This window comes from Crotalus tigris, unplaced genomic scaffold (genome assembly GCF_016545835.1).
Source record: "Crotalus tigris isolate CLP2741 ecotype Arizona unplaced genomic scaffold, ASM1654583v1 scf7180000023658.1318691, whole genome shotgun sequence".
NCBI classification, from domain to species: domain Eukaryota; kingdom Metazoa; phylum Chordata; class Lepidosauria; order Squamata; family Viperidae; genus Crotalus; species Crotalus tigris.
Window position 1 is genome coordinate 501,517 of NW_024100104.1, and position 14,965 is coordinate 516,481.

Here is a 14,965-nt window from a genome sequence, read left to right on the forward strand (position 1 = left end):
GAAGAAAAGTTCTATACTAAAAAGTCTCATTTCCCTACCTTTATCTTAAGGTAGAGAATTGGCAAGAAAATAATTTTCAATGCAAGGAAACTTCATATACATATTTCATATATTGTCACACATGGAAATAAATCAATAAATACCAGCTTCCAAAACACCTGCAAACTTGAGTCCATCCTGGTGCTACTGATAAATGAAATTAGTTTACATTCTCCCAGCTATTATAAATTAAGTATGAAATATTTTTTAAAAGCATAATTAAAGAATATATAGGAATCAAAAGGAGGATTGATTTCATTCAGTCATTCTTTCAAGATTAATATGTTTAATTGTTACAGAGTAGGGCTCAAAAGAGAAATACTTGTTTGAAGTTGACAGAAAAACAATGCTCACTTTTTTTTCTCTATCACATACATACGTACACACATATATACAGTGAATCAAATTACCATTGCATTCTGGTGGGTCACTCCAGATGCCTTGTGCCAAACATAGGCGAGGGTTATTTTGGGAACTCAGAATATAACCAAGAGCACAGTGATATATTGCCAAGGAGCCCATCTTAGTGGAATTAAATGCTACCTGAGCATGCTTCACTTCAGTGGGGATACCACAGTCAATCTCTAAAATAAAAACAGAGATAAAGAGAGAGAGTGACACACACATGGAGAGACAGAGAAGAGAAAGACAATGGGAGTAGGAGAAAGATAAAAAGCAATGAATACCAGTATAATCTTTGACTTGCATAAATAAAGGCCTTGCAGCAATGATGAGCCTTTTGGGTGTAAATATAAAGGCACATTCATGCGTGAGTGCAGAGTTATTTTAGAAAAGGTATTTTATTGTAGCTTGCCATCAGGCAGGCTTTCAGCTATTGGCATCCAGAAGAATGCAATCATACTTGCATGCTTATTTAAAGAATGTTACAAATGCAAGTTTGGCACAACTTCTAATCAGTATGGATACAAACTTTAGTTCCCTAGTCTCTGAGGGAAAAGAAAATTATTTGCAAAGCTCTGGGCTGTGAATTCCAGCATGCCTTACCCTAGCTGTGCTGCCAGGTTTTAAACACTTTTTTCTAAAAATAAAAAAAAAATGTGTGAAGTAGAATATTCTAGAACACTGGTATTTCTATTCAAAAAAGAAAACCGGTGCTTTGTTTAATAAAAATGTAGGCACTGCCCTCTTTCCTGGCACAGATGAATCTCATGGTGATAATTATTATCTTTTACAACAAGGAATTGTCTTCTCAAGAGTGTATTATGCTTTTCTAAAGTTACCTGATTGGCAATGTCTTCCTGTGTAACCTGCAGAGCATATGCAGACATAGTTGTTGCCAAAATCCTCACAAGTGGCCCCATTTTTACATGGATGCAGGAAACAAGGAGAAGGAGCTGTAAAACAGATTCCATTCCAGCATGGTAAACTGTTCCATTCCCAGCTTACAAAAGGTTCTATGCAGGACCTTAACATGAGATTACTAATACAATTTCACTAATGGCAGAAATTGGAGGTTAGATGGAGGCTTTGTCTGTTGAAACATTTTTCTCAATGTAAGAAAAAACAAAGGGCAACATTAGACTTGCCTGGGCATCTCAGGGCATGAAAGAAGAGAAGAGAAGGGAGGGGCTGGCTGTTGAAGAGGCATTAGTGTGACCCTATCCAATAATATTATGTGTCCATTGGAAATATCACAGAAAACCCAATCTGTAGCCAAATATATATCTTTTAGGTAGTTATTATTATGTGTATATTCCCTTTTTCTCTGATGACTCAATATGCTGTACATGGAGAAACTTTATCCTACTACAGTGATACTATGAAGAACTGAGTTAAGCCACCCAATGAGCTCCATGATCAAGTGGAGATTTGCATTTGGCTCTTCTAGTCTCAGACCAGCACCTTAAACATTAATATAGCTTAGTCCTTCAAATCTGCAGATCAAAGCAATAATTTAAAATTTCCTGGAATCTAAGCTGATGTATATTTCATTAAATTAAATAGCTTTTTCAGTCTTGGAAGTATAATGACGTCACTTGTCACTTATAAGGTAGACCTAACATCGCCTTTTCATTCTTTACCTGTTTTTATTTTCTCTTCCATCATTTTGGTCTATTCATGCAAAAAACTATCAAATTATTTTCTACTATACGTATATAAAGCAGGTAGAGTCTTGAAGTGCCAATCAAGTTCCTATTCAGAACTTATATCCAGTTGAGTTTAATGTGACATAAGACCCAAAATTTATTTATATGGCTGAAACCTTTCTCTGCTGCTTTCAAGAAGATAATGATCATGACACTGAGGATGAAAGAATCAATAACATAATAGAACAGAACAGGATAGCATATTAATGTCCTTTTTGGAAAAAAGTAAACTTTTTTGAAGTGGGATCCAGGTTGTTTGGGGATATAAGAGGTAAATGATTAATACCCACAGAGTAAATTATCTTAAAAACTTACTAAAAGGCGAGTTACAGTAGCCAAACTTCAACTTATTTTATATCTTGTCTCTCTTCAATGCAGAAGTCATTAATTTTATCAAAGAGGTTAATCAAGTATAGTAGGCAAGAGTTGTTAAACTATATATTTGCAGTTTTACACAAGCAACATCAAAATTAATGAAGCTTTTGAACATAACCTTTCCCTCACTTTTTCAGATGCTTTTATTTTAATGTAACTTTCAGGGGATTAGGATATGGATGGAGACTGTATTGTCTTTCAAATATGGATTTGAACTCCTACAAGCCAAAAGCGAAAGATGTTGGAAACTATAGTTCAGCAACAACTGAAGGGATGTGCACTATCCTCTGGATTAAGAAGAGATAAATTGTTATCAAAGACTTATCACATTTTTCTGTTACAATAAATGCCGTTTTAAAATATCCTCTCATGGCAGTTATTGTTGATAAATATTTTAAATACTAATGCAAAGTGGGCATGTCCTTAACTTTATTCTTTGGGGGGTAGAAATACTTGTTGCTTTTAATGAGTGAAGAACCTAACCACAAAAACCTCTTGCCCAACCCAAAGGCTGCAGGCAAAGTCTTCAGATTCACAATTAAGCTCCAGTAGACAAAGATCCCTCCTATTCCAATACCTATTTCGCAGTGCCGTCCAGTGTATCCAGGCAGGCAGTCACATTTGTATTTGCCGATATAATGGAAACAGGTGCCCCCATTATGACAAGGCCCTGAGGTACAAGGATCAGGTTTACCTATAAATATAAAAGATTTAAGTTACAAAGAGTACAACTGCAAAGCCTTTCAATGGGACAAAATAGTACGTCATTGAGTACCTATCTCACAGTGCTTTCCTGTAAAGCGGTAGGGACAGGTACAGTGGTATTCCCCGTCTGATTCCTTACAAGTCCCTCCATTGCGGCAGGGTCCAGAGCTGCACAATTTGGGTCTTGCTGGCAAGAGAAAAATAGTGATACTTGCTATATATCCTTTGAAAATAAACCCATGCATGTAGCATGAAAGGAATAGTCTGTTCTTTGCTGGTCTAATTCTTTCATCACAATAAACTAATTCCTAAACTTACAGCAACCAATCCACAGATACAGATTATGAATAAATTCAAGATAGAAAAACCAAATACTTTGCCAAAGTCAATTTCTGCTATGTATAACGTTCACAAATATTGATAAACCAATCTTTGTTTTAAGAATGGTTTGTGAACAAACTGGCATTAGACAAAAGGGAAAAGTCTCATAGAGCATGTGGCGACACTTAGACGATCACTCTCTAGTGGTGGCTGTGTAACTGTCTGCCGACCCCAGGAAAAGGAGTGTTTGATTTAAGGAGTTGTCAGCAGTACTCTGCATGTCCCTATGAATGCTCAAAATTATTTTCAATATAGATTGTCCACATAAAACCATTTTTTCCCCTTTCCAAATAAAGACTTCCCAGCCAATTTGAGGAATTCTGGGAGTTGAAGTCCACATATCCTAAAGTTGGCAAGACTGAGAAGAACTACTCCAATACTTCTTTCTTAGATAAGGTTAAGACACACCAAGCTCCAAAATCTAATACTTCCCAAAGGCCAATGTATCGGGTACTTTTTGATACAGACATATTAGGATCCTATAATGAATGTTCTAGAGCACGGGTGTCAAACTTGCCACGTAATGCGACGTGGCGTGACGTATCGTGACTTTTTTCACATGGTCGGAGTTGAGGTGGGCACAGCTTCCACATGATGCAAACAGTCGCGGGCCAGCAGTTTGACACCCCTATTCTAGAGAGAGTATACTTCTTCAATGGTCTCACCCAACTTTAGCTGGCCATAGGATGAACTATACACTAATTCAATCATATGAAAGAAAAAGTACCAATCCTTGCAATCAGTTTCTCACCCAATCCTGTTCTAGGGTGAAAAGGTTGTCTCTCATCAAAACAAGTTTGAGAATGTAGATTCTGTTCAATCACCTCTGTGTTGTCAAGTACCTTTCTCACAATGTTTTCCAGTGAAGCCTCGGGGACAGTCACAGGTGTAGGAGTCTTCATGAGCATCACAAGATCCACCGTTCAGGCAGGGCTCTGAGTCACATGGAGAGGGTGGCTCAGCTGCAAAAGCAGACATGGCCTCACATGGGCTGATGCTAAATGAAAAACCCACCTGCCCCATGGAGAGGAGCTCAATTAAATGACATGGAAAAAGAGGACACATCTCTTTGAATTCAGATGCCCACGGATATTCTAGGCCATGCAGACATAGGAATGACATCATCTTAAATATACACAGGGTCAAGATGGAGGTGTGATTGGAGATTTTGCAATACTCTAAAGAGTGATGGCTAACTCTTTTCTTTCATATTGCATGGCTGAAAAAAAAACCCCTCTATTCTTTGATGTTAATGTTCTAAAGGAACTGATGCTGGAAAATGTCAGTTTCAAAGAATTGTTTTTTAGAATGTAAAAAGATATACCAGGTTCTCCTTCCTACTATTTAGAAACCACAAACTTAACAGCCCACCTGATATTCTCACCAATTTTTACCATTTATAAGAGAAAGCATAAACAGCAACAAAGATAGTACAAGTCACTTGCCCATTATTTTCCCACACTATGTCACTTGCATGTTCCTTATAAATTACATTGCATTTTTCAAGATTGCATTTCTCCCTCTTTCATTTTTAAATCTATCCCTTAACCTTCACTAACCAGGTTAGCCTTTGATTGGCATCATTACATGAATTTTTCCTCTCTTCCCCATCATGGTTCTTAAAGTCAGGACACACTCTAGTCTTCTGAGTCTGTTTTACTTACTGTGATTATTGCCATAATCTGTATGGCACACGCAAAGGTAACTGCCACCATACTCCATACAATAACCCCCATCAGGGCACTGGGTGTTCATATTGCAAGGTGTAGTAGTCACTTCTGCAATAGATCAAAAGCACATATAGGATGCTTCTCTATTACACAGCTGAGCATGCTACAGATAATGATGAGAAATATCACCCATTAGATACTCAGCAGAATTAATTATCCAGCTCCGGGAAAACTATAATATTACAAAGTAAGAAAATATAGAGAAGGAACAGTGCTGCATGGTATAAAATTATTTTCCTTAGACAAACCCTTCAACTTGGTCAGATTATCAGCCACTGGTTTGATATGATCTGTAGTCCAAAAGAACTGGAAGGTACCAGCTATAGATAAGACTCAGATTATTACTTGTGGCCCACAAAATCTGGACTGTTAGCTTGGTTCTTGGTGCTTTTAGCAATCATATGCCAGGGAGTGGCTCTGAAGGAATTAAAACATTGGTTGGGCAGTTAGGTGAAAACAGTTCATCTGCCCATGTTCACAAATGGAAATGTCAGTCAGAATAAAAATAACATCACATTACACTCTAGGAGTTTCTAGAGAGGTAATCTTTCGCAACACAAAAAGTAGCATCTGATAACACCTTAAAGACTCACCAGTTGATTGTCATGTAAGATTTCATGATTCAGAATTGATCCATAAACATCTGCACAGAAGTAAATGGATTATACTGTACTTAAAGGTACCGCAGTATACTCTGTCACCTTACCATACACGCAGCAAGAATCTAAAGAAATAAATGTTTTGTATAGATTAGAAAACATTTCTCTTACCAAATTCACAGAGAAGCCCAAAATATCCAGGTGGGCAATGGCACACAGTGACATTTCCATCCAGACACTTTCCTCCATTCCTACACTCGCAGTCTTCTGAGAGTTCTACAAAAATTCAAGGGAGGGAAGAAGAAAGTTGATCAAGACAAATTAGACTTGTCTGAGCCAGCAAATCTGAGACCTGCATTAATCTACCTCCATTCAGTAACCAAAGCAGGATGATGCAGCCTGCAGCAAGGAAACATCAGAATTAGAGTTGGCTATACATCTTATATTGAAGAACTTTTACTTCCTTTTCTTGTAACATTAGTTATTTTCTTTAATTACTACGCAAGCAATGGCAAATTACAAACCAGTTGTGCTCCCTACAGGAGTAATTACACTTTACCTATTAAATGCTCCCTTGTGGTGGTATCTGTCCTTGGTTCAACAACTCTAATGAGCTTTATTGCTTTTTTTAAAAAATGGTATGTCAAACACTGCCTATTCTCTTCCTAGAAGATGGTATGAGCCAGTAATTAGTGCCTGTAAGCTTCAGAGTGGGAAAAGCTTAATGAAGATGAATGAGGTCAACAGGAGATACAGTGGGAGCATGAAAGAAACTAGTTCTCCAGAAATTCGAGAAAAAAATGCCCCGGATTAAAATCATCTAGAAGTATTAGCATGTCAAAGCTTAGTAACACATGAGAGGAACTGATTCTGTTCTCTGTGTAACAATGACAGGTAGCCCTATGTAGTGCTGAAAGCCTTTATTTACATCAGTCAGAGTTCCCTTCAATCATACCACCAATTTTAATATTACCATTGCTGAAAATCATTGATACAATTTCCTAATATTTTTAGGCAAAAATACCAGGGTTGGTGGTGGTGATGAAAGTGTAAAGCTTAAAACAGACTTTATATAGTTAAAGAAAAATCTCAAATTCCCCCCAAATACAACAAAAGTGAAATGTTAAAATCCTGCTTACAATCTTTTACTGCAGCCCATTTGGCTTTTAATCCCCAGTTTGAAATGGTTAACACCCCAAATCTGCAAGTCTTTTGAAATAAATTTGACAGCAGAAAAACATTACAAACCTCTATTCTGAAAATTCTGAGAGCAGAATTCAAGCAAGGAGGTATGATGGCTATGACAGAAAACTGAAATAGTAGCTACTGTACCATGCATCTAACTTTGAAGTCATGTCACTATCTCCCATGTCATCAGTACCACCACATGCAAATAGCGACATCAATTCCCTTATTATTTTGCTAATTATGTCAATGTTTTCCTTTGCAGGTTCCTGACAGGATCTTATTATTATTACTGATAAATCTAAAACAACTGGGAATTTAATATGATTGGAGAAGGTGGTAATGGTGGTAGTAGTAGTAGTAGTAGTAGTAGTAGTAATTTTTATAGAGCTAAAATCTGCTCAGATACAATCACTTTGAAAAAGAAAACAAAAAATGATTTGTTTTCTGCGAACTGCCCACCCAGACTGCAGCGCTCCACTACTAATTTGGAAACAGTATACATGCATGAAGCTTAAGGAGAGTACAAACATTTTGTTTAGTATGTTTGACTCTAATACTTACTATCTCTGCAGTCAGTTCCTGTGTATCCTTCTAAACATTCACACATATAACCTTGACTGCTTTCAAGACATGTACCCTCATTCTGGCATGGATTGGAGCTACAGGCATTAGATATTCTGGGGCCACCTAGAAACATTAGTAAAGGAATCATGAATCAAATAGTGATATATTTCTGTAGCATAAAAAAGAATATTAGAACATCTTCTCAGTATCAAATATAGAAGCTGGTCTTTATCTATAAAGCCCTACATGATATCTGGCCTGATTACTTTTGGGACCACCTACCGGTATCTCTCATAGCATCCATCCAGCCAATCCCATCTGGCAGGGCTGATGTGCTTCATCTTCTTTTGATTAAATAATGCTATCTATCACGAATATACAGATTGTTGTACACCATACATAATTGTATTTTGTGAGGTGAATGGCTATATAAATTCAATAAATAAATAAAATTGATAAATAAATGTGCTCTGTTCAGCACCTGACTCCAGAATGAGGTTCCCCTTGAGATCCAGATAGCCCTCATCCTGCTGATATTTTGGACAGTCTTGAAGACATTGCTGTTCATCTATTCTAGGCCTTTGGCAAAAGTGATTGAGGTGCCCTTCAGGGCAATGTGGGTTTGCTTGGTTGCTGCCTGATTTTTACCATATTTTCTTCTTTGTTTCTATTACTGTCTTATTTTATTGTTCTGTATGCATTTATCTGATAACCACTCAGTTTGATTATGTAAAAAATTATTTATTCTCTTAATATTCTATAGGGAGGACACATGCGAAATAAACACAGACGACTTTACACAATCTAGCACCCCCAAAATGTAGGCTTTCAAGTTAGGAGGCAGTTCCTGTATGTCCAGCTTTACATATCAACTCTTCTTTACCACTGCATGGATATTGGGAGGACCTACATGAAGTGCAAAAAGTTTGGTCACTTGTGGGCTATGCTTTACTAAGGATAAGATAATGGATGGAAAGTTCTGCCCAAAAGACTGATTCTACCTTATTAACAGCATGGTCACTGAGGCATCACATGACTGCACCCTCTTCACGTTAGCAGAGGAAATATGAAAACCAGTCTTCTTGCCAGTCCTTTATTTTGCTAGCTTTTCTGTTCCATTTTTTTGAAGCACTCAGCTCAGTTTGTTGTTTCTTCCCTGGAAGTGACCTTTTCAATTGTCATCCCAAGACTGTAGAACTTATCACTCATTGTAGTTTAATTGTTCCATTTTAAATATTTTACCCTTTTATATATTCTATTGATTGATGATGTTTTAATGGCTTTGTACCTAAGTGCTCTCTCATGTAATGTTAATTAGAATTATATTATATTTAAAAACTGAAATAAAAAAAAACTTATAGTCTGGATGCCAGTGTTCATTCCATCAGGCAAAGTGGTAAGGTCTATTAGTAGCTTGGTACCATCAGGTAATGACATATTTCTTACTTCTTATAAAGATTTTTTTTAATGATCAGATAACACATGCCCTATTACTCAAGTTCAAAGGGGGCTATGAACATCAGGAGTAAAGTGCAGTAAGCATACATAGGGAGACTCCTCTCCAAAACACACTTCCATACAGTATGGCATTGAGTTCTTAAAATACTCACCTTGTATTGGTATCACTTAAGGCAACTTCAAAGCTTCATTAAAAACTAGGAGCTTGGGGTGAGGGCAATGAATTCCTTTATGCAAGGTTTAAGTAAAGTGACTAGTTCAGTCTAAGCATGGATCCAAAGCAAGTACATCTGGAACAGGATTACTCATGCTGACAGTCACCTAAATGCAGTCAACTTGAACCTCTGGTCAAAATAAGCTCCCTATCCTTGAGCTGTACTGTTTAATGAATAAACAGAAATTGGAGGATGAAACACAATTGCCATTTCCCAAAAATAAACTAAAGACGAAGCTGAACCATTTGAATGTCAAAGATAACTAGTCACTGGATTAAAAAAAATTAGCAGGGAGCATTCTATGAGAGCAGGATGTACAGGGGAGCACCAAATATGCTCACCATATTGGCAGTTGTTCCCATAGTAGCCTGGTGAGCATGTGCAGACATAGCGCCCTGGACGAATATAGTTGCACATCTGTCGATTCCTGCAGTTTCTGCCTTCACAGGTTGAAGGATCTAGAATGAAGAAGAGGAAGCCTCAGTATAGATCAATGCAGCTGAATAAGTGAAGATTACACATACAAGGATGGGTCTAAGCCAGGGGTCTTCAAACTTGGCCCTTTTATGACTTGTGGACTTCAACTCCCAGAATTCCTCAGCCAGAGTGCCTGGCTGAGGAATTCTGGGAGTTGAAGTCCACAAGTCATGAAAAGGCCAAGTTTGAAAACTCCTGGTCTAAGCTGAGGGCCTGAAAGTAGCAAAGAAAGAGAAAGAACAATCAAGACTAGTTTTGTAGGAAAAAGGATGCCATCACGCAGTTATAAAATCAGGCACCTATTTCACAATGGTGTCCAGTAAAAGGTGTTGCACAGGCACAAGTATAGTTGTTGACAAGATCCATACATTGCCCACCATTCAGACACGGACTGGACTCACATTCATTTATTTCTGCAGAGAAAAGAAAGAGAACAAAAATATTAAGTTTGAAATGAAGGTATAGTGTTCATTTTGTATAAAACTATACTGCACAAACAGTATAAGAGCTGTTATTCATAAATAGGGAATTAACTGATTAAATAAACAGAAGTACTTATTAACATAGAACAGAAATAAACAATGCAATTGCTATCAGATGAGCAGGAGATTAAATGGTGATTACATTAAATACACATGCTTATTTTTGGCTCACCTATTTCACAGTCTTCTCCTGTATAACCTGGCTGACAAAGGCAGACAGCTGTTCTGTTTGTTATTTGGCATTCCCCACCATTCTGGCATTCTTTGGTTTCACATGGCGATTCCTCTATTATATTTCAACAAAAACAACAAAAAAGAAAATTAAATTATGACATTAAGATATTTTTTTCACCGAGAAAACCATATAAGCTATAGAATCTTTCAGCTTCTGAATATGCACACAGGCCAGCTATTGAAATTAATATTGTTTAATGGAAGATAAGGAGATTGTAATGAAAATTATGTGGAAAAATAATATGGGAAGCTTCATGGTACCAATAGCCATACTGAACTGCCTTATCTGGGGCATACACTTCCATTTCATCTCTTTGGTCATCCTAGCTGGGCATTCTGAGAAGTGTAATTCAACAACCCTGAAGATACTATGTCATTAAAGCACCTGCTTTCCTAAAATTAAAGTAATTGCCACAAAGAAGTTCTGCTACGACTTTGTCTTTGTTATGTGTCTAATTAATCTGCTTTCTGCTCAAGCAAGAACCCAAGGCAGATAAAAAAATTAAAGCACAATACAAAAAATTAAATACTAAATATTATTAATAGTAAAATCATAATCACATTTTCTCCTTAAATTTGTTATTGGATTTTTGTCTTTGCTCTTACACAATATTTCTCACCAATTTCACATGTAGCTCCTTTAAATCCTGGTGGACACCAACAGCTGAAGCTGTTGATGCCACTAATACAAGATGCTTTATTATGACATGGACTGGAAGCACACTCATCCACATCTGGAAGAGAAAATGAGAGGTGCTATGAATTAGGATTTACTCACTCAATTCCTCTTTCCCCAGGGGAGAAAAAAAATAATCTATAGATTGCCATCTAAAATAAAACAAGTAGCTATATATGGTCTAATTTGTTGCTGAAATAGTACAGTTGCTCTGTACAATTGTGCACAGCAGACAAGCAGGACTCACCAATTTGGCATTGTTTTCCAGTGAAACCAGCGAGACAAGAGCAGGTGTATGAAGGGTTCCCCGTAATGCAATCCTCAATACATTTTCCTCCATTCAAGCAAGGACGAAGTGTCAAACATACAGAAGCTGCATGAAGCAATAAACCCACTATTCAATAGTTAGAAGCACGATCAGGGAGAAGTTAGATGATGTGGCAATAGGAGCATCACACTAATCTAACTTCCTTTGTCTTTGTAGATGATCCCCTATAATGAATTTAGATCACTAATATACAGAAGTATCACATTTGTTTCAAAACCACACAATGTAATGTACTTTATCCACATTTAAATTGGATTTAAAATTACAATTGCCCCAGCTGTCCAGGCCAGTACTTCTATTGATCTATGTAGGAGTTTTACAATCTTTCTGAAAATCTAGATAATGAAATTAATATCTTTGATAAATCAATATTCAGCCTTTTATTAAGTGAACTTTTAATAAACTTATTAAATCATTTTCACAGCAAAATACTTTTGATCAATTCTATAATCTTCATGGCATCTTGTTGCCTTTTGCTATATTGTAATACTTTTATGACAACCCCAAGAATTAAGAACTACATTAATATCAACAAATTTTCCATTATTAAAGAATTTTGCCAACATTATTAATATTTTTAACATAATTATGTGTTCAAGGAAATAAAAGAGAGGCAGAGAAAATCATCTACTAAATCTCTAGAATTGTTAAATTTGGAAATCGGGGTGGGAGAAGAAAGAAGGAACAATAGTTAGACAGCTCCAGAGAAGCATATCCCGAAGATAAATAGATAAATTTAAATTAAGGATAAAGAGTCAGAAGAGAACTCATTTAACTCTATGGAGCCAAAGATTGGGAAAAATCTGAAATGTTTTTATTTAGAAGCCATGCAGACCCTGCAAAACTGATGGACACAGATTGTGGGAAGTTTCAATTTTTGAACAAACCCTCAGCGTTGTAGGAGAATAATATCGGCCTTGATGGATAGCTTTTAGTGATGGTTTAAGCCTCCCTAGGAGAGGTTTAATTTCACTCCCCGTATGGATTTGCAAACATATCTACTAGTGACCTCAGAGCTCCACACATTAAATATTTTGCAATTAAACCTGGGATAGAATCTAATATATCCAATTGGATATTACACTGAGATTGCAACTTTCAGAATTCCAGCTCTTGCGGAATAATCTGGGAACTGCAGTCTTATCATATTCGGGGCATCAGATTGGAGAAAACTGGCCTACTTCTGGGACCCAGTCCTATAAAAAAAACGATTGAATTGATTTAAGAAAACATTATGGATTTATGCTTGTAATTATGCTTGGATTTATGCTTGTATGGAATTAATTTACAGTTTAAGAGTCTTTAGTCTTTTTTCTAAACCAACAGCTTTGGCATGTAAGAACTAATGAGAAGACTTGAGTTCTGATCACCATGAACCTCAGTAGGTAATTGGGGGCCAATTTCTATCAGCCCAACAGGAGAGGAAAGCACCATAGATGCCACTCTTAGCTCATGGTTGAGATGAATGCTATGATATGAAGTGTAACAAACAGAGTATTGACTAAAAAGAAACTAGCTTTCCCTCATCTCCCAAATAATTCAGTGTTAAAATTAGAGAATCGTTTAGGATTTACTTGAGAATACAGTAAAGATGTGGATGAATTTGTTCTCTCACTCCACCTTTTGTGGGGAAAGATGGAATCATCTTAATTTCAGGATCATCATCCTTTCATATAAAGACCTGCTTTCTCAGAGGTATTCTATTTATGTCTTATTTCTACTAGTTTCATTCTCAGAAATAATTAAGTAGCTCTTAATCAACCAGAAAAGATCTACAGCCACCAAGGGATTCAGTCTGAGTAGCATAGCCATATTCCCCAAATTTATAACTTGCACAGTACATCCCATATTTATTATACTGCATTAATGTAACAACTCAGTAAAGTATTCAGAAGTTTATGTGCCACTCACAATGGCTCCTGCCCTTCATAGAACTAGAACCTTCACAGGGACAGAGAGAAGGGCTGGGAGAATTGGTTTCATTAAATAAACCTAACTGCTGTCCTCTTACTTGTGTTGTTGCAGCCCCCCACTTGCACCTGGGCATCATCGATTCTGAATACCCAGCGCCCGGGGATACCCACATTTGTCGTCATCTCCACGTCGACAATGTCATCAGTGCGGGATCCGGGGATGTTAAAATACCGTTTTCCATCACCGGCATTGAAACCTGCCTAGGAAGACAAGGGCAGAGACTGAAACCTCTTGCTGGGGAAAGCAGGGCAGCTGTGGGGAAATGCAAGGGACCTCTGTCTTCCACCATGCCCAGTGCCCTGCAGAGGAATGGACTGCAAGAACATAAGGAAGGGAAGCATCCAATTTTGCTGAATGTTGCTTCATATTTCTGCTTCTCATCTAAATAGCTACTATTTCGCATAGGAGGTATTAGCAACCCTCGCAATACAACTCCTCTGATTCCCTCAGTGGAGATAATAGTTGCTCTTCTAGAACACGGGTGTCAAACTCCTTGTGTCACATGACATGTTGTGACATATCGCGACTTTTTTTGCATTGCCGGAGCTGGGGTGGGCACAGCCTCCATATGATGCAACCGGCCTGCGGGCCAGCAGTTTGACACCCCTGTTCTAGAAGTTTTTCTTTGACAAATTACTTACAAGGAAAAGTTCTATGGTTCAGTGAAAAATCACACGTTTTGTATATATGGAGCATCCTCTGACTCTACAAATTGGGCTGGGAAGGGCTCTGATCTGGAATCTTGAAATGCTATTGCTAGTGTTAACAGAACTCAGCAAAAGGGACCAATGATCTCATTTGATATATGGCAGCTTCATTTGTTCCTAGATTATCTCCACTTTCTGGACTTTTTAAACATTCACTTCCCAGGGCATTCAATTGTGATGAAACATGTTGCCTGAACTTTATGGTCCTTGGTCTTGTCAACGCCTAAATGGGAGACCCCAGCATATATCAAGTTGATTCCACAGGGGGAAAAGGGGATATGAGTGTAATAAATGTAGCCAGAATGTAGCTGTTTGAGTCTCCTTGTAAGCCAGGAGTCAGGACTCTTGGGATAAGAATTCTTGACTAAGCAATCATACAGTCGTCAGTTCATAAATGACTAAAACTGGCTCACAATTAGCAAACTTTGTTGTGGCCACCAACATCTGGAGGCTTACTTGCAAGTTTATGTTGAGGCAAGCATTTCTTCTCCAGGACAACCATTTATTTGGACCCCTGTTCCAGCTGCTTCAGGACAGACCAGGAGAAAATAAGCAGTGTATAGTCTAGAAGCCATCTCCTACTGTTTTGAATGTCATCTGTGATTAAAGACTTTGGCTACAACACATGATAACTGTCATCATTAAAAGGGGAAAAAAAGGAGGTGGGAGGGGAAGAGGGAGTTCAGATGGTCTACTTAGTGCAACTCTTTTCCCAAATGGCTTTT

At 37.5% G+C, this 14,965-nt stretch overlaps 1 protein-coding gene across 7 annotated transcripts in view; it reads right to left on the reverse strand.

Moving 5' to 3' along the window:
- Nucleotides 1-14,965, reverse strand: part of SNED1 (sushi, nidogen and EGF like domains 1) — a 91,602-nt gene that overhangs the window by 38,589 nt on the left and 38,048 nt on the right. For 5 of the 7 annotated variants that reach the window (XM_039320584.1, XM_039320585.1, XM_039320583.1 and 2 more), the window contains exons 4-17: nt 13,571-13,733; nt 11,479-11,604; nt 11,176-11,289; nt 10,494-10,607; nt 10,139-10,252; nt 9,704-9,820; nt 7,687-7,812; nt 6,109-6,213; nt 5,273-5,386; nt 4,451-4,570; nt 3,298-3,414; nt 3,100-3,216; nt 1,281-1,394; nt 450-623 (exon numbers count right to left, since the gene is read on the reverse strand). In XM_039320584.1, coding sequence (XP_039176518.1) covers nt 450-623; nt 1,281-1,394; nt 3,100-3,216; nt 3,298-3,414; nt 4,451-4,570; nt 5,273-5,386; nt 6,109-6,213; nt 7,687-7,812; nt 9,704-9,820; nt 10,139-10,252; nt 10,494-10,607; nt 11,176-11,289; nt 11,479-11,604; nt 13,571-13,733 — 1,735 coding nt within the window. The remainder of the gene's footprint in view (nt 1-449; nt 624-1,280; nt 1,395-3,099; nt 3,217-3,297; nt 3,415-4,450; nt 4,571-5,272; nt 5,387-6,108; nt 6,214-7,686; nt 7,813-9,703; nt 9,821-10,138; nt 10,253-10,493; nt 10,608-11,175; nt 11,290-11,478; nt 11,605-13,570; nt 13,734-14,965) is intronic. The other 2 variants (XM_039320586.1, XM_039320590.1) reach the window with 2 other exon arrangements.